The sequence below is a fragment of the Rhipicephalus microplus genome, chromosome X, assembly GCF_043290135.1.
Source record: "Rhipicephalus microplus isolate Deutch F79 chromosome X, USDA_Rmic, whole genome shotgun sequence".
NCBI classification, from domain to species: domain Eukaryota; kingdom Metazoa; phylum Arthropoda; class Arachnida; order Ixodida; family Ixodidae; genus Rhipicephalus; species Rhipicephalus microplus.
The window spans coordinates 227497310-227523324 of record NC_134710.1 but is presented as its reverse complement, the minus strand read 5'-3'; the positions used below and the strand labels follow the sequence as shown (position 1 = coordinate 227523324).

Genomic DNA, 26015 nt, shown 5'->3' with positions numbered 1-26015 from the left:
TTTAGACATTTCTATTCAATGTGTTTTAACAGTTATACTGTGCATCTTAGCTACTTAAAATAAATAAAAAAGAAAGAAGAACCTAAAAGACATTCTGTTTCAACCTACCAACAGTGTAGCAAACACCTTGCATAAACCTAATGCATAATTATGTTGGTATTATTCACTACACCAGTGAAAACTCATTATCAAATTTACTAGCAGAATTTCCAAAGCATGTATGTAAAATGATGCATAACATTTTTTCTAGCTTGCAGCATCTCCCCTATTCTACCCCAATTCAACTTTGCAGTGGAATACTTGAAGGGCACCTAGCCCAAGCATGATAGTAGCACTCTCCAAGGAGTTTCAAGAGAACTGTATACAATGGCTTATTTAGCAACCACAACAGAGCAACAAGCAGGCAATTGAGAAGTTCGTTGCCACTGTAGACAAGCAGCAGGATAGTGGCCTGATTGAATATGCACTGTAAACACAGAACTGTAATTAGGTGAACATGGTGCAGCAAAATTCACAGTCTCTTTCTTTCCTCTTGACTTCAGAGCCTCAGGCCGACAAAAAAGATTAAAAAAAAAAAGAGTGGCCACACATCAATGGTCTCGCAGCATCAAACAACTGTTTCTTCATCACATCAGCTGCACACTCGCTCTGACAAAGTCTGGGCACAGCGATACTTCTTTGAAAAAGCACCGACACATGTGCGAAGTGTGCAAGCATACATTTGTGTAGAGCGCTGGAAACAATTGTATGCAATACTTTCGAATGCAACATGCCATTTGAGCTTAAAAAAATATGCATGGAATCAGCAAATCAGGCAATTATTTATACAAAATATGTAATAAATGCATCAAAAATTTACCTGGTTGTACAAGGAACATCTCTTTAGCTTTTTAAAAAATGCTGTTGCAGGGAAAGTTACAGGGACACCCAGTAGGTATGATAGAGCACACATCAATAGCAAGGCACCTCACAACTATAAAAAGAATTGAAGTAAAACAAAAGGCTTGTGGCTGGGCTATGAATGCAGAGTGCTCTATGATTGCACAGGGTGAATTTCATGAAGGAAAGGGGGGCCAATAAAAAAAGCCCCATTACATTTTATAAATACACTGTATACTGAAGAGCCTCGCCCATTAAGGATTTCACTTTGTATGCTAAAGACTATTGCAAGCCTACATGCCAAGAATTCATACGCAACTGAACCAACTTGCGACATACATTGGCACACATCATGTATATACCTGTTCTAACTTATTCTAACTTATCCCTGCACTTTGTTCAGATGTTAAATGACTTGATTAGCTCGCACTACTACAGCAGAACTCCAAAGATGCATGCCAGATTCGAGGACAACACACTGCACAATGTTCTTGACAAAGAGGATAGCAAAAACGATGCAGTCGCATGCGAATGCCCCACACGCCAGCATGCCATAAACAGACTTCCAGAGGATAGGATGCCCTCTCTGCATAATCATGCATAATTATTGCAGTATTTTACCTAGTCGCATTGCATGGCTTAGCTGTACAAACAATATGGTAATCCACTGTGTGGCACCTAGGGTTTTCCTAAGGAAGCAATTACCATTCACAACTGAGGCCAGCAGGGAGGAACATGCAGTGTGCTGAAACATGGTTTTACAACAGTATGTTTGTTCTAAAACAGTTTATAGCAGCTGTTGCACCATTGCTCTGCAGCTGTATTATCACAGCAACAGGTTGCACTTATATACGCGTTTCTTTGGTATATTGAGAGGATCCTACTATGAAAATATGCTGGTGTGGGGCATTCAAATAAAAACATTTATAAGTGAAAACCAGGTTAAAGTAATGACCCATATGAAAATTTAAAAATTTGTAACGAAAGTACAAAAAAAATTTCCAGCCAGCAAAGTTGGCCTCATGGTAGTGTGTTAGAACAATGCAAGAAAGCTGGCTACATGGGGATCATTTTCAGGAGATTATCCACGAATCATACTTGCAAGTGTGCATTATATGCAAGAAAATACAGCATTTGTGCTTGACCAAACCAAAATGTGTACAATGTGTTACCATATGCCTGGTGTGCAGCACTGCACATAGTCTACGGTTATCAATTTGCTAGCAATTATACTTACCTATATTCCTTATTGACAAACATTTACAAAGACTGTCATAGGACATAGCTGGTCAAAAGGACCTTTATTCACAATTCACTTCCTGACAGCAAAAGATCTGTCAAATGAAGAGCAATGAGTGACAAACAGGAGTTTAGAATGTGGCATTTGTTTTTGAAAGAAATACTGGTATATACAGATTTCTTTTCAGTAATATTATGAATGCCCATACAAACAATTGCTTAAAGCATTCAGAACCCCTGGTAATTAACGGTACTACAATTCATTTATCAGTCACCACTGAAAAACACAGCTCATGACTGTACAAAAAATAACATAAGCCAATATTTACCCATAAAAAGGAGACAATAAAAAATAAGCTAAAAACAAACATTGACAAAATACACTACAAGAGGTTGACCACTATTATAGATCTTCGTAGGGTATACAGAAACCTTATAAAAAAATTAAGACAGCACAAACAATATAACAACATGCTTCATTAATTGGGTTCTGCACCACGACAAATTCGAGCAAATAGTAGAAATCTCAACCCCCATACTTCCTAGAACACTAAGACGACGATGGTTTTGTGTAGTCGCACACACAACATACACTTATCTCGTGGCTATTCACGACACACAGGCAAAGAAATACGTGGCAGAGAAATTCATTATACATGATTACATCCTTTCGTTTAGCAAGGTGAATGAATGCAAAACCTAGACATGGCACAAAACAGTGCCCACCTGAATAGTATGCACAAAATATTGCTGCACACAGCATGTGTTAAAGAACCAGTTTCTTGGGAATTTCCCACGGGAATTCTTTGCGACCAAAATGTCCATATGCACTGGTGCTCTGATAGATGGGGTTCTTCAACTGGAGGTCCCTAAAAGGTAAGAAATCAACAATTAAGTACATTTCCAATCAAACTGTCAAGCACAGAGAATATACAGGTGCGACAAAGAGGAATCATGGGAGAAAAGTACTACAGCAAGCAATGGTTGCCCCTCATTTTGTGTAGCGCCCAATGCATGAGAGGAAGCACCCTTCATGCATGCATTGAGAAAAAGCCAACTCCTTTGGGCATATCACACTGTCTCACGTTCTATATGTCATGTGTTCCCGCTATTTTTGTTAGATGTAGCTACTATGCCAGTATTTGTGTTAAAGCATCACCACATTCACAAATTGTCCAATATGAAAGATAATTCGATACTACAGTCAAACCTCAATATATTGAACACGGATATATCGAATTATTGCCTATATCGAACGGTTCCTATATCACGCGGGATATCGCATGCATTATTGATTTTTTTTATTTCGAACAAAGTTTGACATATAATGGATATATCGAACTCAGCCACCCCAAACCGCCAGCGCTCCATTGACTGGCGGCGAGTTTTCCCGCAACTCTCGTCCCGCAACTCTCGAAAGTAGCGGTAGAGCGGCGGGCGTTTACGAAGCCTGCACACATCGATGGCGCCGAGAGCGCCACTTTAACGTAGCGCCGTATGCGCGCCGCAGCCTTGCAGCTTGCAGTCGTTGCAGTCTCTATGGTGTCAACGGCACACTGCGCACTTGTTGCAAGCTCTTCCCCCGTAGCATCGGCAGGCATCAGTCGTTGTGCTCGCAGTGTTCGTGCGTTCGGAGTTAGGCCTGTCGCGCGCTGTGGTGTGTGTAGTGCAAACGCGAAGAAACGGAAGACCCTGACTTTTGCTGCAAAACTGGAAGCAATACAGTGCGTCGAGAATGGCGAGAAGAAGTCGAGCGTTGCAGATGAGTTACGCATACCAAGGAGCACATTGAGTACCCTGCTCAAAAACAAAAGAGACAAAGGCCAAAGCCGAGAAGAGCCAGCACTCGGGCGTGAAGCGTGCACGCAAAGTTGCTTTTGAAGATCTTGAGAAGTCGCTCCATAAGTGATTCATCGAGGCAAGGGCCCAAAATATTCCTGTATCAGGACCGATGTTGCAGTAGAAGGCAAATAACTTTGCATTCGTTCTCGGCGCTGAGGATTTCAGTGCTGGTAGCGGTTGGCTGCAACGTTTCATGGCTCGCTTCAACATTGTTGGGAAGACTGTGTCGGGAGAGAGTGAGGACGCCAATGACGAAGAAATTCAGAAGTGGCTTGATCACGAGTGGCCCAAAGTTCTCGCCAAGTATGAGCCGAAGCAGATCTTTAATGCTGACGAGACGGGCCTATTCTGGCAAATGCTTCCGCAGCAAACGCTGGACACTCGCGGGGACAAATGCCACGGAAGCAAGCAAGGCAAGGCCCGTGTGACGGTCCTATTGACGGCCAATATGGATGGAAGCACGAAGCTGCGGCCACTTGTAATTGGCAAGTTTAAAACCCCGAGGTGCATGCGGAACTGCCCCAATATTCCGGTGACTTATGCCTGGAACAAGAAGGCATGGATAACGAGGGATATTTTCCTCAAGTGGCTTAAGGTGTGGGATTCGGACCTGGCGCGTCAAGGACTGAAGGTATGCCTTATTGTCGATAATTGCACGGCACACCACACCGACACCCAGCTGAGCAATATCGTAGTGGTATTCCTGCCGCCTAACACTACTTCGAAGCTCCAACCGTTGGACCAGGGTATTATCCGCACATTTAAGTCTAACTACAAGCGTCGGCTGATCGACATTCTGCTTGTAAAACTCCGGATGGGCCAAGATCTGAAGATCGATCTCTTGGGAGCCATCCAAATGCTCAAAGCATCGTGAGAAAACGTCAAGCAGTCGACGATAGCCAACTGCTTTCGGCATGCGGGCTTTGGTCGCACTAACGAGGAATCAGTGGAAGAATTCGAGGAAGCTGGGTTGGCATGCGCAGATGAAGAAAGCGAGCTCGCCGAAACGTGGAGCAAGCTGGAGAGCTTTGTAGGTGACGAGCCGCAAAGCATGTGCATCGAAGACTTCGTTGGGGGTGATGACATCACTGGTACAACGGCGGAGCTCACGGATGTTGAGATTGTCGCCGAAGCTACTGCTGAGCAGCCAAATGAAGTCTCTGCCGAGGTGGATCTCGCAAGCGCTGATGGTGCCCCGCTCCCGACATCAGCTGAGGTCGTAGCTGCCTTGGCCCTTGTGCGCCGCCACTGCGGTGCCATTGAAGGCACCGGCTTAGCACTTATGGATCGCCTGGATTATATTGAGGACGCAGTCGTCAAACACGCCATGGCCAACAAAAAGCAGGCTACTCGTTTTCAATATTTTAAACCAACACAATAAATACTATGTTTCAATCTTCAAGTGAGTATTTACTGCACCACGCTTGAACGGTTCGTTGGTTGTTTTCAGCAAGCTGTTGATGCATTTATTTCGCGATTTTTTTATATCGAATTCTGGATATATTGAACTATTTCGCGATCGCCGCGCCGTTCGATATATCGAGGTTCGACTGTATACCCAAGTCTCATATAGTCTGGTCTGACTGTAATGACAACTAAGCTTTGCTACAATTGACAGTGAAGCTGCATACCACACCCACCATTTCGCTGTCACAGTACAATACCATATCAAAATAGATTTGCCACTCTGACTTCATATTTATTTAATTACAGTGACGTTAAGTTATATATATACACAATGTTATGTTGGGTGTCGTATTTACCAATGCGTACACGTTCCGCACAGGAATGGCCAACAATGTTGCATGTGACCATTGCGACAGTGGCGAAACAACTTGGCATATTCTGTGCGAATGCCTACAATACTGCTCGCAGAGACAGTCATTCTGAAGGGCACTAAATGAAATGGACAACCAGACTCTTTCAGAAGAAAGAATTCTGCACTACCGACAGGACTTTACGTCTCGGAAGAAGGCTGTAAAGGCGCTCCTGTGCTTCTTGCGTTCAACTGGCCTCTCCAAACAACTGTGATCAGAACGCCCTGCATGTGTGTGCATGTGTAGTTCCTTTTCCCAAATTATTTTATATCTATCTCTATCCTCTTTCCAACCCTCATTTCCACACCCCTGTACAGGGTAGCACAAACCGGTTCTTCTTGGCTAACCTCTCCGTCTCTTCCTTTTATTTATTTCTCCCTCTTATTGAATAGAAGAAACGGTGGCAATGCTTTTCGCACTTGCCAACAATGCAGTCGCTCTTTAGTTGTGAATTTTTTCATATTTATCAAGAACACATTTTTTCTTTGTACACACAAGACCACCTTATCATGGTGAGAAAGTGTAGCAAGGTTCGCACAGGTTCCCAAAACGAAGGACTTTCAAGAACTTTCCAGGACCTGTCACAGGTTTTTCAAGAAATAAAAGTGGCATGCAATGTTGAAAATTTTTTACTCTAAAATTTTCAGAATTGACTCACTTTTATTGCACTTGCGTAGTACATGCATACTGCAATTATAACAAACATGTATAGTCTGCACTTTAACTCACTTTAGATTCACCGCTCGCAATTTAGCAAAGGAGCCAGCATCGAAGAGTATTAGGAGTCTCTCACTTCGTTTGTTCACGGCTTGACGCAGTCAAACTTTATTCCCCTAGCAGTTTTGATAAACGAAACTATATCAACTCACGCCAAATTACTATTCCAAAAGTCGAGAGTTGGTCAGGGCAATGCCGATGCATACCTGCCAAGTTCAAAGATATTGAATGTCGGCGATTTATGCAACGGTAAGAGTGATGGGGGGGGGGGGGAGGGGGGGAGGCGTTGCGCTCTTTTTTTTTTTTTACAAAAAAAAACATAACGAAAAAAATAGGGATGGGGGGGGGGGCAGTAAACATCGGCGTTGTGCGGTCTCACACCGACTGGCAACTCTTGAGGGTAGGGTTTCATAATTACAGTAAAAAGTGCGTGTCTCGAAAGGGAGTGAACATACTACTCCTATCACTAAAAATTTTCAACATCAAAACAACTAGAAAATCTAGTTCTGTCAAAAGAACTCGAATATGTCTCCCTGGGACAAACGCGAACGGACGGAACGACACAGTCGGTTGCTGGGAAAGCGCAAGTCCAAGCTTTGCTAAGGCCGACTGAAAACTTAACGTCTAAGTATAGCCAAAGTACCCAGATAGACAGGAACATTGTTAATTCTTTGGAAAAGAACGCCAAAACGCTTTTAGCATTGTTGACATCTTTATCGCCTTTACCGCTGGGTTAGCCATGTCTGCAAGCGCGGTTTGCCCGCGGCGGTTGTGGAAACCGGTACTTTCATTATCAATCCACAAGCATTGGCCGCGCACATACCTTCAAAACCATGTAGTTTTTTAACTATCTATGATCGCATCTGCCGCGATTTTGTCTGCAGCGTTTGTGGAACGCAACATCGCTTTAACTAGTCGAGCATTGAAGGCGCGCGCACTTTCGCAGTTCTCCAACGTCATCGCCACACATAATCGTTTCAAGAGAGACCGTGGTTTCGTCCACAGTGGTTGTGGCAAACGATAACCGCAATTCTGACAGTGCGCGCTAGCTGCGCGCGTCCTTCCGAAGCTTCGAGCGCGCTGCTCTCGGCTTTCGTTCCATAGATTCGGCACTTAAGTTCATACCACCCACCGCAATGAGTAAAAGAGCTTGGAACATTCGAATTATGGCTCAATGGACAAAGTGAAACTTGGCTGGGGAATATCACGAATTTGTATATGTGCCAGTTTCACATCATTGAGATTCTTCAGCACGTTAGATGAATGCCTCCTCAATTCGTTCATAACAAAATGCGATGGGTTCGCTAAAATCCTGGCTTATATTGGGCTGCATTTTTGTCAATGCGGCTAGGTCACACACAGAAATTAAATTTCCGGGAGATTTTCTCGACAACCGTACAAACGTAAGAACTGGTCGAAACCCAAAAGACTTGGCAGGTATGCCCATCTACCACATAAAGGAGGCCACAATGTCGGTTGAGAGTGCTCAGGAAATTCAAAGATTTTCAGGGATGGGAAAAAGTTCCAGGACTTTCAAGGGCCCTGAAAATGCATTTTTCAAATTCAAGGGTTTTCAAGGACCTGTACGCAGCACCCTGTGTAGGGCGATTCCACATATGAACGAAGTATAACTGATTGACCTCTTAAATTTCTTTCAAAATTTCATATATTGTTGCCCGATGATTGGAAAAAAAGAGATCCTAAATTGGTTTTGCTGGCAAAATTTTATGAAGTACAGTAAATAATAATGACGAAAAGGTGGAGTGCCACGCTCACCTGCTCTGCTGCGTTTTTTTTTACTTTGACGATGAATCACACAAAATACATTAAAAGCTACGTACCTCATATTTGTTCAGCTGAATATAAGCGTACTTGCACTTACGTTCAATTATATTTCGAATCTCGGCATAGTGTAAATTTTTAACGAAAATTCTCAAATTTGACATAAATTTTTTTTTTTTGCCGAGCTTACAGGCCTTAATTTCAAAAAGGGGCCTATGACAGAGTGGTGAAAATTCCGCATTATTTTCTCAGCATCACACTGCCAAGTTCAAGAATGTTGAATCCGGGAGATTTTTCCATAGGGGGGGGGGGGCGGGGGGCCTGAATTATTTTTCTTTATATTTTTTGCCACCAAACAAAAAACAGACAAACACACAAATGAGAAAAACATCACGAAAAACAAGAGGGGGATCTCATTCGCACACGCCAACATGAGCGTTGCGGTCTTATAGTGGCTTGGAGTGGCCAAACACACAAGGGTAGGGTTTCCCACTCAGGTGAGAATCTCAAAAGATCAACAAAACTAGCAAAATCTATTTCCATCAAAACAACTCGTGTACGTCTTTTTATTTTGCCAGCAAATTGTGAAGGGCTGTCCCCATACGCTTTTGCACAAGGTTGACACTCCTCCTTTTGGATGTCAATGTATCCGTACACTTCCGTCTCCTTCAGGGCAAGGAACATCCTGCTGTCACCTTCTGACAAACAGTTGTGTATCTTAGTTGGTGGCTCTCCTAAGATCTTTTGAATAGAATAAGGCCAGCCACAACTTCTATTTCGCCCAACTTCTTGTCAGAGTTTTTGAACTTGTGAGTGGCCTTCCACTCTTCATAGTAGGGGTCGTTTGGTTTAGGTCCGCTTTCACAACCAGCGCAGAAGTTGTTCAGTACAATGTGGTCCGAGACGAATCTTGAGAATAGTTCAATGACAGCGCCAACTGGAATGTGGGATGTTCGTGGGTAATTCATGACCCGTCGAAGGACACTGCGATATTGCCAGGATTTTTCACATCAAACTCGCTGTACAGTTTCTGGACCCCCTCCAAGCTCTTATTTTTTTTTTTGCGTCTCAACCGCGTGCATCGCGACCAGCGTCAACTTCGTCTTTTGATAAGCCTGCCGTGTTTTCGTGTGAAGTCTGCGGTGAGAAATATTCATAGTGGCAAAAATAGCGTTCAGGGCCATTTATCTGTTGCCAGTAGTTTGCAGCGCATGCCCGGCCGGAATGTTTATGGCAAACAGACTCACTTTTTTTTGTCCCCGTCTATGCACGGCGAGCTTCGCACAGTGGCTTTTATTACAGCAGTTGCTGCAAAAAAGCACCAGTTTCACAGCAAGGTCATATTCTCCCTTGTCTTTGTCCACCGCATACTTTCTATTTCTTGTGCCGGGGAAGAGTGTTCACTAAATCTAAACACACTACGGTAAAACAGGTCTCGTCAAGCGGGCAGGCACCGGAGTCGCTTGCAGCCAGCAAGTCCACTTTTCCTTGTGTTGTGGCATCGACGCTAGTTCTAACTTCATTTTTGGCCCTGTTTTTCCGCTCATCCATATTTCGAAGAGCCAAGATGACAGTGTCGCAATGAACGCAGCCGACGTCGGGGTAGCGATCATGGGTGTTTCTTGTCGGGCACGTTAGGGCTGCCCCTGTAGGGCACTCCTCAGTCGGCTCGGTGGCTCCATCGCTCGATGCCTACGGTTGCTCATCTTCGACGTCCCCGTCATCCTTAACGACACTCGATCGTTCTGCAACTTTTCGAATGCTTAATATATGAGACTTTTTTTCTCTTCTTGCCATACCTATGGTCGCACGCAAACTTTCAGGGTGGCATCGTTGTTGCAATGCGGGCAGCAGGAGAAAAATGGTGGCCGTATCAATGACGCACTCGCGCTTGCAGACGATGCTTTCAGCCAATCGCGTAGCTAGTTTTTGTCGTCGGCATGCGAAAATTCAAGACGAAGGAATGCTGTTTTAAATGAGACCAAGGTAGTTGTGCGAGAGGCTGTGGCACGAAAGCTGTGCATCTTTGAAACCGTGTTGTTCTTGGTTCTAAAACTATGCAAATTGAGACAAAAAAGTGATATTGTGGTTGAAATAGATGTGTTTTAGATATGATACTTTTCAGATAGGAACAACAGTACATTAGATACCAAAAATAGCATTTTTGAAAATTCTATTTTTTTGAGATTTTTCAGTGCCAAAGACCCATGTTCCCTTATTTAACACGCAATTGTGACCTGAATTATCATCAACCCATGAACACAGAAGGAGTGTGAAAACGTCGCTAAGTAGCTCGATTTTAGACAGCCACGACCTGGAGACGTACAACAAGCAGACGACTATCGTGAAGGCGTATGCCAAAACGAGCATTGGACCAATGGCAAGGCATGCTGGAGCAATGTGGCAGAAGCAGCCAATCAGAGGCCCAGAAATTAATTTCAAACGTTTGCTTTTTGAACATTGAATGCTCTTTACGAAATACATTTACGACAAGCCCAGAATGGTAGCGGGTAGTTGTGCCGCCGCTGCAAAGCTATAATTTTTTTAAATGCAGTTTTTGACTTCCACAATGATTTTCACCCCCTCGACAGGCAAAAAATTTTACAGCACTTCTATACAGTTTTCAGTGAATATATTTTGAAATCAGATAAATCAGCTACAGAAAGTGAAGATGCGATTATCAATTTTTTTATGCCCCATTAAGAATTCCTGATTCCCTCCAGTTATAACAAACTCATTCAGTGTTTCCATAAAAGTCTGTTGTAACAGTACTTGGATTTGATAATGATTACTAACGATAAAAATAATCCATGGTTCAACAAGACTTTACGCAGACTTAGAAACAAAAAGAAGCGGCTTTATAGGTCTCCCAAATAATTCACGTTCACAGACTTCTTGGGATGGTTACGAGGAACGCCTAAAGACATATTGCCATGAATTACAACTGCCAAAAATAAATACTATTCTCAGAGTTTGCCTTCACTCCTGAAATCAAGAAGTCCCGACCGCGAGGATAACATCATTTCATAGCACGATGAAAATAACACTCCTTTCGCAGACACCGATTGTCCTCATGTCTTGATTCATTCTTTTTATCTGTGTTTACTAGCGAACATGACCATCTTCCAAAAATTGTCGAACACAATTACTCATTCATGTCACCTCTCAAATCACAATTAAAGGTATATCTAAAATGACGGGAAACCTGGAGATATCTTAATCTTCTAGTATTGATGATATCAATTTTAAAACATTAAAAAACACTGTTTATGTCTCTAATATCAATTCTAAAACATTAAAAAAGACTATGTCTCTAGTACCATCCTGTTTCACATTTTTTGGCAGTCGCTCACTACAGAAATGTTGCCTTCCGACTGGAACATAGCGAAGACTACCGTAATTACTCGAATCTAACGCGCACCTTTTTTCCGGTTAAGCGAGCTCATAAATCGCATGTGCGTTAGAATCGAGTACGAAAAAAAAAAAAAAATGAATATGGTCGTTCTATTGCCATCGGCACTCCGAAATGGCCGCCCCCTATGTGCATCGGCCATTTCTGCCTATGTGTTTCCCATGGGCGGCACTTCGTACGTGCTGAGGAGTTCGTCATCTTGGTGTGCATTAGCATCGACGGCATAGAAGGGCCGACTCCAAAAACTCGACGAGTGCACCACGGTGCCGCTTTTAAAAGAAAAGTCATCGCGTGTGACGAAACGGACATAAATCGGGCTGCATTGCGGTCGTTCGGAGTTCCCGAAACGTGCGTGCGTGCGGGACTGGCGGAAACAAAAGCACAAGATTGTCGACAGCAAAGCTTCACGCAAAGGCTTCAGTGGACCACAGCAAGGTCGGTTTCTGCAAATTAAAGAGCTGCTCGGAGAGTATGTGCTTGAGCGGCACGGCAGCCCGTGACGACAGAACTGCTCCAAGTGCGGGCTATGCAATTAGCCTTAGAAAAAGGTCTAATGCTGTGGGGGTGCTGACACCCCCCTGTAAAGTTGTCTGCGCCGCATGGCGCACGTGTCTCGCCTCAAGGCTTTATTTCGGTGGCGACCACCGCCGGGCGATAGATGGCGTTGTGTTCGCTTTGAGTGTCACTGTTGGTTGAGTGGTAGCGCCGGCGGAGGCCCCTGGCAGAAGGCAGGCCTTGGTGGTGGGCGAGAGTTGAGCGAGCCTCTTCTGCGCGTGGCGGCTGCCGCGAACGGTTGTCTGTAGCGTGGGTCCCCGGTGCTCGGCACCGCGGGCTTCGCGCCGGGGTCCCACGTGGAAAATCAGGCGTTGGCGACGCCGCCTTCGGTATGTATTAGTGTGTTTAGTGTGTGACTGCGTTATGTTGTTTGTATGGTAGCGTGTTAATTGAAATTGGTGTATCATTCGGCGGACGATATCGTCATCTAAATTAGTTAATAAATGTATGTATGTTGTGTGCTTTGTACCGACCGCGCCTGCTGTGTCCGTTCCCTCCAAGAGCGTGGCGTGGCGATGCGCTCGTTCGCCTCGCCGAGACCCCACAATGCGGAGCCAGTTTAATGCGAGCAGGTGCTCGCTAACTAACTTTATGAAGAGGAAAGGCTTTTTCCTCCGAAGGGGAACGGGCATATGCGAAAAGTTTTGCGGAGGAGTACGATAAAAGCTTCACAGCTTTCAGAGGTTCGTCCTAAACTTGCGGCACAACAACGGCTACCTGTTTAAGCAAATCGGAAATGCCGATCAGGCGCCTCTTTACTTCGACATGCCTGGCACCACAACTGTCGAGAAGAAGGGGGCGAAGCAAGTTTGCGTGCCGACATCGGTCCACGGTAAAACTACAGTGACGGCAATGCTCTGTTACACGTCAGATGGGCACAATCTTCGCCGTACCTCATATTTAAATGGAAGACGCTCCCGAAAGAAGTCGTTTTTTCGAGTGGTTTGATCGTGCGGGCCAGCAAGAAAAATGGGTGTGCATTGCAATCGATGTCTTATGTTTTTTTTTTTTTCGTCGTGGAAATCGGGTGCGCATTACAATCGAGGGCGCGGCAGAATCGAGTAAATACGGTACTGCCAGTCCATAAAAGTGGCAGTGAAAGTTCACCTGGAAATTATCGCCCCATTTCCTTGACATGCATGTTGCAAGATGCTTGAGCATATCAGATTCTAGCATTTATGCACATCTAGAACCTAACAATTTGTTTTTCTCTAACCAGCACGGGTTCGGAAAGGGTCCTTCTTGAGAGACTCAACTCCGACCTACATTGTAACATGAACAGTAATCTACAGACAAATTATTTATTTCTTGACTTTGCAAAGGCATTCCAATGTGTTGCTCATTGACGCTCGATTTTAAAACTGTCATCCCTAAAACTAGATCCACTAACGATAACATGGCCCAGAAACTAACAACCAACAATTCACGACCACGAACAATAACTCATCACTTTGTTACGTTTCATCTGGTGTTCCACAAGGCAGTGTTCTTGGTCCCTTAGCTTTCCTCATCTACATTGATGACCTGCCTAACAACTGTATGCGTATATCTGCTGTAACAGCATTATTTATCGTACCATCCGCAACAGTAGCGATCATCTAACCTTTGAAAAAGACCTCAAGCGTATTAATGAGTGGTGCGAAACATGGCAGATGACGCCAAATGTTTCCATATGCAAAATGTGATAACTTTAATGGTATATACATAATTGTTAATAGTGTTGTAGAATGTACTGAGCATTATAAGTACCTAGGCATAAATTTAACTTTTACGCTTTCTTGGTCCACACATTGCAATGAATGATAATCTGACGAGTATCATTATGGAGTGTGCAGTGAAAGTTGGAGGTACGGTTGGCGGTACGGCAGTTAGATAGGACACTGGCAAGCTGTCTCAGGAAATGAAGAACCTCATTAACAAGCGTCAAAGCATGAAAGCCTCAAATACAACAGAAAAAATAGAGTTAGAAGAGCTTTCGAAGTTGATTAATAAGCGTAAGTTACCCGATGTGAGAAGGTATAACATGGAGAGAATTGAACACACTCTGAAGAACAGAGGAAGCGTCAAAGCAGTGAAAAGGAAACTTGGGAGTGCACCATGATGCCATGCCGCTTTTAAAAGAAAAAGCACCGACTGTCCAGAAACGGACGGCAATCGGGCCGCATCGCGGTCATTTGGAGTTCCCGAAACATGCGTGCGGGACTAGCGGAAACAAAAGCACAAGATTGTCGACAGCAAAGCTTCACGCAAAGGCTTTAGTGGACCACTGGAGGGTCGGTTTCCGCAAATTGGAGAGCTGCTCGCCGAGTGTATGCTTGAACAGCGAGCGGCACAGCGGCCCGTGACGACAAAACTGCTCCAAGTGTGGGCTATGCAGTTAGCCTTAGCAAAAGGGTTAACGCGGAGCCAGTTCAAAGCGAGCAGGTGCTGGCTAACTAACCTTACGAAGAGGAAAGACTTCCCTCCCAATGCGAATGGGCATATGCGAAAAGTTTCCGGAGGAGTACGAAGAAAACCTTCACTTTTCAGAGGTTCGTCCTCAACTTGCGGCACAACAACGGCTACCTGCTTGGGCAAATCGGGAATGTCAATCAGACGCCTCTTTACTTCGATATGCCTGGCACCACAACTGTTGAGAAGAAGGGGGCGAAGCAAGTTCGCGTGCCGACATCGGGCCACGGAAAAACTAGAGCGACGGCAATGCTCTGTAGCAAGTCAGATGGGCACCAGCTACCCCCGTACCTCATATTTAAACGGAAGACGCTCCCGAAAGGAGTCGTTTTTGCGAGTGGTGTGATCGTGCGGGCCAACGAGAAAAATGGGTGCGTGTTACAATCGATGCCTTTTTTTTTTCGTCGTGGAAACCGGGTGCGCGTTACAAACGAGGGCGCGGTAGAATCGAGTAAATACGGTAGTTGAAATCAAGAAGAGGAAATGGACATGGGCCAGGCACGTAGCGCGTAGACAGGATGACCACTGGCCACTAAGGGTAACTAACTGGATTCCCAGAGAAGGCAAGCAGGTTAGAGGGAGACCGAAAGTTTGGTGGGTAGATGAGATTAAGGAGTTTGTGGGTATAAAATGGCAGCAGCAAGCACAGGACCGAATTGACTGGCAGAACATGGGAGACTCTTTTGTCCTGCAGTGGCCGTAGTCTCGCTGATAATGATGGTCCACACATATCACTTCCATCTGTGCTAACACATCTAGATCATTAGGTTTTCTGTGCCGAAACCTATACAGTGCTCCCTCCGATGTATGTGAACTGGCTTGTCTTTCTCCAATTCGTCCTCAACTTGAGTTCGCATCCTCCATTTGGTCAGGATATCAACAATACCTCATAGATAAGTTAGAATCTATACAGAGCTAGTCAATCAATCAATCAATCAATGTTACTTTATTAGCATCAGAAGTGTACATTGTGAGTAAGTATGCAGGAGGAGGTCCCAAGGTAGTAAACCGCAGGCGGGACCTCCTATGTTATTACATGGAAAAAGCTAAAATATGAATAACGAAAGAGCAAGTCACGGAACATTTCGAAGTTTTTTTTTTTTTCTACAAACAAAGCAAGATATCAAAACTTAACAAAATCTAGCAGTTATACGTTTAATAGAGACTTTTTCAAGTTCCTCTTAAAAACATGAATGTGCATCAAGTCTTTCACAACATGTGATAAAGAATTCCATAATGAAATTGATGAAAAAACAATGCTCATTTTTCCATAATTAGTGCGACCGCGAATCTAGTATTATTGAAATTATCCAACAAGGTAATAGGAAACATGTCGATAGTGAGGGTACGGTGGAAAATTTTGAAAAACAAAACACACACATTGTAAACGTACATTTGGGAGATCGGTAATACGTAAAGCTGGCGAAAAATCTCATGTGATGGCGCTTGACGTGAAGCGAAAGTTATGAGTCGAATTGCTCGTTTTTGCAATACCTTTAACGGCCAAATGTGCGCCGAATATGAATTACCCCATGATGTAATGCAATAACTGAGATGACTGTGTATGAATGCATAATACAATGCCTTCAAAGTTTTGATGTTAAAACACATCCGTGACTTGACCAATGCCCCGATACTGTACGAAATCTTTTTACAAACAGCATTGATATGTTGCTGAAATTTCAGGTGTGTGTCCATTATAACTCCTAAAAATGACATATGATCACTTAAAGGAATAACTACTGAGTTCACATAAAGGTAAGGAATAAATGCTAGTTTTTTGTTTGGTGAATAAAAAAGCATAAAACAGGTTTTGCAAGGATTAATCAACAATCTATTAGAGTTGCACCAGTCAACAAGACAATTAAGGTCAGCTTAAAGTCTTGACACAAGAGTCGCTAAATCCAAGTGATGAGAAAAGAAAGTCGTGTCATCAGCGTAAAGTAAACAAGAAGAATAATTAAGGCAATGTGGTAAATCATTTATGAATAATAGAAATAATAACGGACCCAAAATTGAACCTTGCGGAACACCTCTTGTAATGGGGGTGGGACTGGATGTAAAATTATCGACCGAGACCACCTGCAACCTATTAAGAAGAAAGCTCTGTAATAGCATTAATGCGGGACCAGTTATGCCATAGTACTGGAGTTTGCGAAATAGGATGAAATGATCAATACTGTCAAATGCTTTAGTAAAGTCGACGAAGGCAGATCCTGCGATGTTACCATTATCAATGAATGTTCCGATTTTGCCAGTGAAACAAGCAATTGCAGTATCAGTGGAAAGACCAGCCCTAAAACCAAACTGACAAGGAGAAAGTATGTTAAATTTGCTTAAATATTTAGATATTCTTATTTCAATTAGTTTTTTCCAAAATTTTATCCAGGAATGGAAGGACAGATATGGGCCTGTAATTGCACATGCTGAGGGTATCACCTTTTTTAAATACTGGCACTACCTTCGCAACTTTTAATTTATCCGGGAAAACACCGTTCTTCAAACAGCGGTTAAAAACGTGGCTTAATATAGGCACTACAAGAGATCTTACAAGTTTAATGTGCTTTGAATGGATATTGTCTAACCCAGCTCTGGTAGCTTTTAATCCAGAAATAATTGAGGAAATTTCAGAAGCACATGTAGGAAAAAGAAACATCGACTCAGGGCTGTGAGAAAACGGAGGTACATAATCTGAGGCGAAGGGGACTGCAAGGCTAGTGGAAAAATGTACATTAAAGGCGTTGGCCACGTCCCTGACCGCAGTGAGGGTGACGTTGTCGACACGAATAGAGGTCACTTTTCTGCGCGACTGAGTGGAATTTAAAAATTCTTTTAAAAGCTGCCATTTTTTCCCCGAGTTATGTCCACAATTCTGTAGTTCCCGCTCATAATAACTTTGTTTAGCCTTTCTCAAAAGTGTGGCTAATGCGCTGGAGTAAGTTTTATAGCGCGATTTCAAGCGTGAATTAAAAGGCTGACGTTTCGTCTTTTTATATAGGTTCTCTTTTTTGCGAAGAGATCGTATCAGTGATTCTGATAACCAAGGGCACCGTGGGGCGAAGTAGCGTTTGTTAGATGATTGCAATGTAGTTGAACGCTCAACTGCTGAATAAATAGCGTCGTAGAACCTGGTCAAGGCCTCTTCAGGATCATTCGCGGCATATACACTGGACCAATCTTCATCGGCAATGAGCATGCAGTACTTGTCTGAATCAAAGCGATACTTTTGACGTATTATGTTGCTACGAGTGATGACCTGTTCAAAATATAGGAATACAGGAAAGTGATCTGTGATGTCACTCTCAATGACACCAGCGTGACTGACGTCATCAATGTTTGTGAGGATGTGATCGATTGATGACCGTGAGCAGTTATCAGAACAGCGTGTTGGTACAGATATTAGTGATTTAAACCCAAAACTATGAAAACAAGTCTTATACTCGAGAGCAGAATGGTTAGAGGAATCTAGTAAATCAAAGTTCATATCGCCCATAATTATTATATTCTTGCGCTCAGCAGTAAGTTTATCAAGCAAGTGATGAAGCGCATTACAAAAAGCAGAGGGGTCACTGGAAGGGGATCGATAGACAGTAGCAAGAATAGTTTTTTGTTGATTCTGACAAAGACCCGGCAGATCGATTTCCAACCAAAGAGATTCACATTTCGCCACATTTAGGTTTAAATCATTGCCCCTTTTATACAGAATGTTTTTTGATATATAAATGGCGGAGCCACCATGACGATCATCAGTTCGGTCAGCATATTCGCTTACATACCCGGGAAAGCCATACAAGTCCCCATGACCAGGCGATAACCAAGTTTCGGAGCAACAGATAGCCGAGAACTGATTAAGGGAAGTTAGTAGAGCGGTAATACGGTCATGACTTTTAGGGAGGCTACGAGCATTGAAATGAATCGAAGAAACACCCCAGTTCTGCGAAGAAATGTTATTAAAGTCACCCGGAAGAAAATAAGCCTTTATGTTTTCTTTTTTTCAAGATTACGTTATTTCACACCTATGAGTTGAACACATGTAGATCGACATCACTGACAATTCTGTGCACTACACTATCAAGAGTTTGTCTTGCCTTAATAACACAATTGTCAGTCCACAAAAAAGCCCATTTCATTTGTTTCTTGAGTGCAAGTGCTTTAGAAAACAGCCGCTTATTATCAGACGTCAGGTGCTCATTAACGTATATTGGCTTTTCCTGCGCTGCCGAAAAACCGAGCAAGTCTGTTTTTTGGCGGAACTTCCGAGCCTTCTTCAGAAACTCTGTGCGCATGTCGCGCGAGCAGAAGGGCACAATGATGTTTTTGTTATTTATGTCGCGCGTTGGTACTCTGTGTACAGTATCGATGTCCTCAGGTTTGATAGGACAACCGACCTTTTTGCCGAGAAGCTCGACAATGTTTCTGCAGTTTTCGCCTTGCGTTGTTGGAACACCTCTTATTTCCAAATTATTGAGGCGAGAATACTGTTCCAAATGTCTAATCTTTTGTAGCAGCATCCGATCATTTTCATTTAGGTGCTCATTGTCAGATTTGAGGCCGCTGTTTTCCGACTTTGCAGCCTCAAACTTACTGCTCATGAAATCCATGGCTTTTTTGATGTCATCGATCTCAGATTGCAGTTTGTTCACACTTTCAGGATGACACCCAGTCACTGCAGATTTTACAGATTCCAACGTGTTATGAACGGTAGCTAATTTTCTTTCAATTGACACCTTAAAGTCTTCAAACTCTTTGGAAAGCGATGCAACGGTAGGAGCCATATCAAAGTCGATTCATAGCACGTAATGACAGCTACCCTTCCAGCATAACACAGATGAAAAATATTCTTGCACTCGAGCCACTGAAAATTCGCCACGACATTTCAATTTTACCACTATTCCACAAACTCGTCCACATCGGCATGATGCCATCTGTTCACCTTAATCTAGGTAGCTCATCGAACTTCGAGTAGACGACATAACAGCTTTAGTTTACCTCGCATGTACGGTATTACCAACGCTTTCAATCAGTCTGCTTTTCCCAGAGCTATTCGTTTGTAGAACGATTTACCATATTATCTTGCATCAGAGCAAGAGCACACAAAGTTCTGTCATACTCTTAAAAAATACGTGTGCACGGAAAACTACTGTATCGCATCTTCATAATCACTTGAACTTATAAGACTGTTGTCGATGGTTTTTTTTTTTTCGTCCTCCGTTCTGCTTTTGTTTTTGCCTTCTGTACATTTACTTGCAGTAAACTCAATGTCAGTGTTTTTTTTTTTGCACTATTGCTGGTTTGTAGTTACTGTCAATTTATCTTTTGTATTTCACCTGCACATACTGCGACTTACTTTTCTAGTATGTATTGCACTTATATGTTCATTAGTTGAATTGTATTTTCTAGATTAATCAATATTTACCTATGTATGTATAGAGATATACAGTGAACTCCTCCTGAACGAAACTCGTAGGGACAAGAAAATTCGTTCCATTTATGAGAAGTTTCATTTAAGCAAAGTTTACAAAAAGAATAAAATGCCACTTTATTTCAAAAGCACCAACTGTCGCTGACTGAACAAAAAGACTTTGAAGTATACAACACTACTATAGTTGATTACAGAAATATTGCTAACATTGCTGACTTGGAAAAAAGGAGGTGACCACTTGCTCAGCCTTGTTCAAGCACTTTCTCAACATAGTAGGAGTGCATTGCTGAAAGGCTGGGCAGAAACTCTGTGCCACCATGGTGTTCAAAGTAGCGCTTCAACAGGATGACAGCATCTCTTGCTGCACTGTCAGCGACTGAAATGAGCTCAGGATCCCACACCATCTCGTCACTACTTGAGCACAGGCCCTCATCTTGAACTTCAGCTATAGGTTCCTCAAGGCTGTCCTCAAGTTCACGACGAGACGTCGATTGCTGCTTAGCGCGCCCGAACATGTGCAATCGCTGGATTGGCTTGGCCCAGCTAGGCTAACTTTGGCATTTGTTTCATGGTTGCTAGACTTCCGTGGCTACTTCCGCCATTCATGAATTTTGCCCCTTTTAGTTCCATTTAACAGACGTAACAGAAAAAAAAAAAAAAAAATGTTCCGATTACCCGAAACTCTTTATCAATAAATACAGAGGAGACCAACCAAATGTGCCTGGATAGTTTCGTCTATGCGTCTTTTCCGTTTAACCGAGTTCAGTTTAATGGGAGGCCACTGTACATTTCTCACGTATAATCTGTACCACCCCCTTACACAATGCCTTTCGAGGGCTTTGTAAGGTAGTGTAAATAGTATGAAATGAAATTTTACAAATGGGTCGGGCACGAATATAGGTCGACCCCTACTTATACAGCCGAACTCCGCTACGAGCACTGCTTATACGAAATTTCCGCTACAACGAAAAATTCACGATTCCCCGTCTGCAGTCCATAGGGGTATATGCATAAATATTGTCGCCCCAACGAACACTTTTTCTTTGATCGTCCCGCCCCGCCGCGGTGGTCTAGTGGCTAAGGTACTCGGCTGCTGACCCGCAGGTCGCGGGTTCGAATCCCGGCTGCGGTGGCTGCATTTCCGATGGAGGCGGAAATGTTGTAGGCCCGTGTGCTCAGATTTGGGTGCACGTTAAAGAACCCCAGGTGGTCGAAATTTCCGGAGCCCTCCACTACGACGTCTCTCATAATCATATGGTGGTTTTGGGACGTTAAACCCCACATATCAATCAATCAATCAATCAATTCTTTGATCGTCCCGCTTCAACGAAATTTTACGATGCGATTCCAGGCTCAGATACTTATTGCTATGCTGTAAACCGAATCTTTAACATTTCAATGCATTTTCAGAGGCTGAAAATGCGTCAACGAAGTCTAAAACACGTGTTGGCCCCACCAGAAACCACCGCAGTTCAGCAAGCATGGGCGCCACCATTGCTCGATAGCGATGGCAATGAGACTGCCCTGCTTTTGTTTTGCCACTGGCTTGCTTTAGAGCCGCAGAAAATCCGAAGCTGAAGCTCAGTCGCTCAGTTCACGATTTCCTTTTCGCACCTGCTCGGTGCAACCGCAGCACGATGCCTTTTCCGATTCAGATGCTTATCATTATGTTCGCGCTTGGCCAGTGTGGTAATTAATCAGAGCGGCTAAATGGTAACTAATCAAATCAACAAAATCAGCTAGCCACGAGTGATGGATGATAAGAATGGCATAGAACAAGGCAAAAGTCACCGCTCCACGATACACTGCTTTCATCTCGGCGTTGGTAGATACTTTCGATGGCAGTCAGCTGCTGGTGTTAATGTGTTAATGCAACTGTATGGTTCGTTCACGAAAGGGGGTTTAGGCGTTTCAGCGCGCTTTTCACCATGGCCTCGCTATGCACGGGTGAGAATCGCGTCATGACGCTGCTGGGAAAGAATAGGAAGCAGTGGACAGTTTTTGAATTTTGAGAAAACGTTCCTTTGTTTTGCTGGCTCAGATCAGCAATGCTTCCGCCAACCCCTAATCAATGTCTCGTTTACACAGAACTTGTGCTGCATGGCAAAATTGCTCGAGTCCTCTGTAAGAAGTATCACTTAGCACTTGAAGTCACCTGTGTAGCTCTGCCGACGTGACATCGTCGTAACCGTGCACAACCAAGTGGTGGTGGTTGTTAGAGGAAGAAGAAGGCGCCCAATTTCTGCAGCCCGGTAGAGAGCACGACGCAGCGCCTAAAGCAAATGCGAACCGTCACCCTGTCACGTCAATTGTACAATGAACAAAGCGCGAGGCGAGGCCTCAGGCCAGTGCCAGTGCGGATGCGCACCGGAAGGCAGTATCCGAAGCACGGCTAGTGAGCTAGAGACTTCCCAGCCAATATCTAGGGAAATCGTGGGTTTCATTGCAAACACGGTGGAGCGGCTGCATTTCACGGGGGCAGTACGCAGTTATTGCTTCTATTGCTTAAATAACTTTTTTTCTCAATTACTTAGGTAGTCGGAAAGGAGGAGGGAGGTCTATTTCATATTTTATGGTATATAACATGCGTATGCAGCAGGAACCGCTTGAAGAACAGCAGGCACGGCAGTTGAACGCTATAAGCTCTGTGCTTTTGGTTGGTTTGATAGTGAATATAGATCAAGATTCTTTGGTCACGAATATACAGTGGACTCCCAATAAACGAAACTCGCTTAAATGAAAATGCCTCATTAACGGAACTAAATGGGCTCACATGGCTGGATTTTGTCATATGTAGTGTTGCGCAGTAAAAGTCATCGGTTAATAGAAACAGTGCTTATTGGTCACCTACGGTTAAACGGCACAAACTCTAAACAAAGCATAGACTCGCTCATGCCAAAGGTAGTCTCACAACCATGGCGACACTTCGAGATCGAGACAAGCCAATCTAGTAGCCATTCTCGCTTGTGGCTGTGGGAGCACAGTCAGAGAGTCAATTGTGCATTAGGCCTATTTGTGCGGCTAAGTGCGGTGGATCACGGTGTTATTTTAGCTGGATAGAAAGGAAGCGGCTGCACCATGCAATCTCGCTTAAAAAAAAGCAGCTGCAAATTCTTCAGGAGCTCGATCGAAGCGACCTGCCCAAGATGGAGGTGGCAAAAAAATACATCCCGAAATCGACGCAGTCGCGGATCTGGAAAGACAGAGAAATTGTTCAAGGCACTGTTGAACGGGACCTTTACATCTCAACAGATGCGGATGATGCTTTATGAACAACTAGAAAAAGTTGTTTTTTTATGGTTCAAGCGTGCACGGAGGTCCGATTTGCCCTTAAGTGGACCAATTCTCGAGCAGAAAGCTGGAGAGATCGCCATGCAAATGGGGGTGAAGAACTTTGTCCTAAGCGACGGATGGCTCAGCCGCTTCAAAACACGCCATGGCCTAGTCTTGAAAGCAATCCCTGGTGAGAGTGCTGCAGTCAACAGGGACATTTGCACCGACTGGAAACACGGGTGGCTTAAGGAAATTTTGATGAGCTTTGAGCCACAAGATGTCTTCACCGTCGATGAGATGGGTCTTTTTTATAAGGCGCTTCTATCAGACTCTCACCTTCAAAGGCGAAACCTGTAGGTAAACGCAGTAAAGATCTCATTACTGTGCTGGTGGGTGAAAACATGGCAGGAGATGAGCAATTGAAGGTGTTGGTAATAGGAAAATTAGGACACCCATGTTGTTTCAAAGGCATTCGACATCTTCCCGTTGCGTACCATGGGAACAGAACAGCGTGGATGACCACGACCATTTTCGAAAACTGGCTTTGGGAGGAAGACGAAAGATTTACGAGGCAAGACAGGAAGGTTGTCTTCATCGTAGATAATTGCCCAGCCCACGGTCAGGTTCAAGGACTCCAAGCCATCACTCTGGAGTTTTTGCCAGCCAATGCAACGACAGTGATCCAGCCAATAGATGAAGGGGTTATTCAGAACAATAAAGTTCATTACCACAGACAATCGCTCCATCAAATGCTGCTTAGAGCAGGCAGCGGGAAATTCTGCAGCATAGATTTATTGGCAGCCATCAACATTTCGGCTTGTGCCTGGGAGCAAGTGAAGGCAACAATACACAGATGCTTTCACCATGCTGGCTTTCAAGTGCAAGAAAGCAGTACCTGATAAAGAAGAAAGCCCTGCTGATGCCGACATTGAGACAGTATTCAGTCAGGTCGTGCCCTCTGCCCCTTTCACACTGCAGGACTACGAATCAATAGATGAAAACGTTCGTACTTGCCATCAAGAGACCGTCGAGGAAATGATTGCCGAAAAGCAAGATAAGGATCAACCTTTTAGCGATGAATGTGATGATACTGCCAGTGCAGTGGTGTCACCGGACCGATCAGCTGACGAGGCTGTTGAACTTTTGCAGCACTATTTTGAGCATGAGGCTTGTCCAGAATTTCTAGCTAGTTTGTCAGGCATGGGTGCGTACCTTGTGAAAAAACAACTCAAGCTTGCCAAACAAACCACTCTTCACTCCTTTTTTTTTCCTATTCATCCTCATGAGTAAGGTGAGGTTTGTGCAATTTGAAAAAAGGTCTTAATTCACTAAGTAAGTGTACTTTGCTTAAATGAAACTTCTGATAAATGAAACAGTTTTCTCGATCCTCTTCGAGCTCCGTTTATGAGGAGTCGACTGTAGGTCGATAGCTGGTTATAAAAAAAGTTTCGAAAAAAAAAAAAAAAAAAAACAGGTCGACCTATATTTGAATAAATACGGTACTCTTTTTACAAAAGACTAAAATTCTCTTCACTACGGAGGTCTGTTGTAATGAGGTTATACTGTATATGCATTTTGCCAGTCTTGCCGTGGTTCAGATGACAGAAATCAACTGCAGTAACTTACCTAATAATAATACCAGGTCGCAAGTCAAAATTCTTGTTCACAATGTTCAACAGTTCCTTTTGGGAGTACTTGGAGGTACCATACGGCAGCACAGTGATCGAAAGTGGTTCAGCAATACCTATGGCATAAGAAACCTGCACAGAAAGAATGTGGAAATGGTCTGCTTAGACAAAACAGAAGTGAAGTTCAGATATGCAATTTGACAGTAAATTGAGAGACTTGGCAACACTTCTTGAGCATGGTCAAAAAACACTGGCAGTCGGTAATCGCGGCTCCCAAGAACCCGCGAGTTTAACATTGTCACTCAGCACGCAGCCACAATTTTACAATTCATTCTCAAAGTCAGAAATGTCTCCCTCTTCCCTCAACAGATGATGCCTCAAATCTAAAGTCCACATTCACTGACTGATACGAGCATGAGCTATAGCTACTGCGGCCGCCGCAAAATGCAGTTACATATCTGCATGCGTGCTTGTGATCTCAGTAGACGCAAGCTCCGCATTCAAAGAAGGGGAAAAAAAGGAGGAGGGAGGGGAGGGGTAAGGCAGTTTTGCACCAGGAGTGCCAAGGATGAAGGAAGTGCAAAGATGGGCAACCTTCACTGTTTCTCTTTCTTCCTCACTATTATCTCATCTCTCTCTTTTTTTTTTTTTTTCAATCTTGTTGGTGTGTTGCCTTTGCTGTCACTGTTGAACTTCACACCAGTGTTGTCACCAGTGCTGTCACTGTTGTGTTTCACACCAGTGTTGCAGAATAGACTCTTCAATTCCATTCCAATTCCATTGCTGTAATCCCCAAATGCAGGAAAGGCATCTTGATAGTTTTATAAAGTTATGAATGAATGCCCACAAAGCTGATGTTACCAGATGCATGAAAAACTGCTAAAGTACACATTACACACAACTCCAGCGCTAGTTCCTCATACTAGTACGATCATAATCAATACAAGTTTGAACAAGCGAATGCGTGGCGAATAGCCTCAAACCCTATATTGGCCGAT

At 43.7% G+C, this 26015-nt stretch overlaps 1 protein-coding gene and 1 pseudogene across 2 annotated transcripts in view; one reads left to right on the top strand and one right to left on the bottom strand.

Annotated features, from left to right (window-relative positions):
• Positions 1-2161: 2161 nt before the first annotated feature.
• Positions 2162-26015, bottom strand: part of LOC119187445 (S-adenosylmethionine synthase) — a 40302-nt gene continuing 16448 nt past the window's right edge. For both annotated transcript variants that reach the window (XM_037435556.2, XM_075878725.1), the window contains exons 8-9: positions 25016-25149; positions 2162-2987 (exon numbers count right to left, since the gene is read on the bottom strand). In XM_037435556.2, the coding sequence (XP_037291453.1) occupies positions 2885-2987; positions 25016-25149 (237 nt within the window). In that variant the 3' untranslated portion in view covers positions 2162-2884. The remainder of the gene's footprint in view (positions 2988-25015; positions 25150-26015) is intronic.
• LOC142776006 (uncharacterized) lies at positions 4775-5362 on the top strand (annotated as a pseudogene).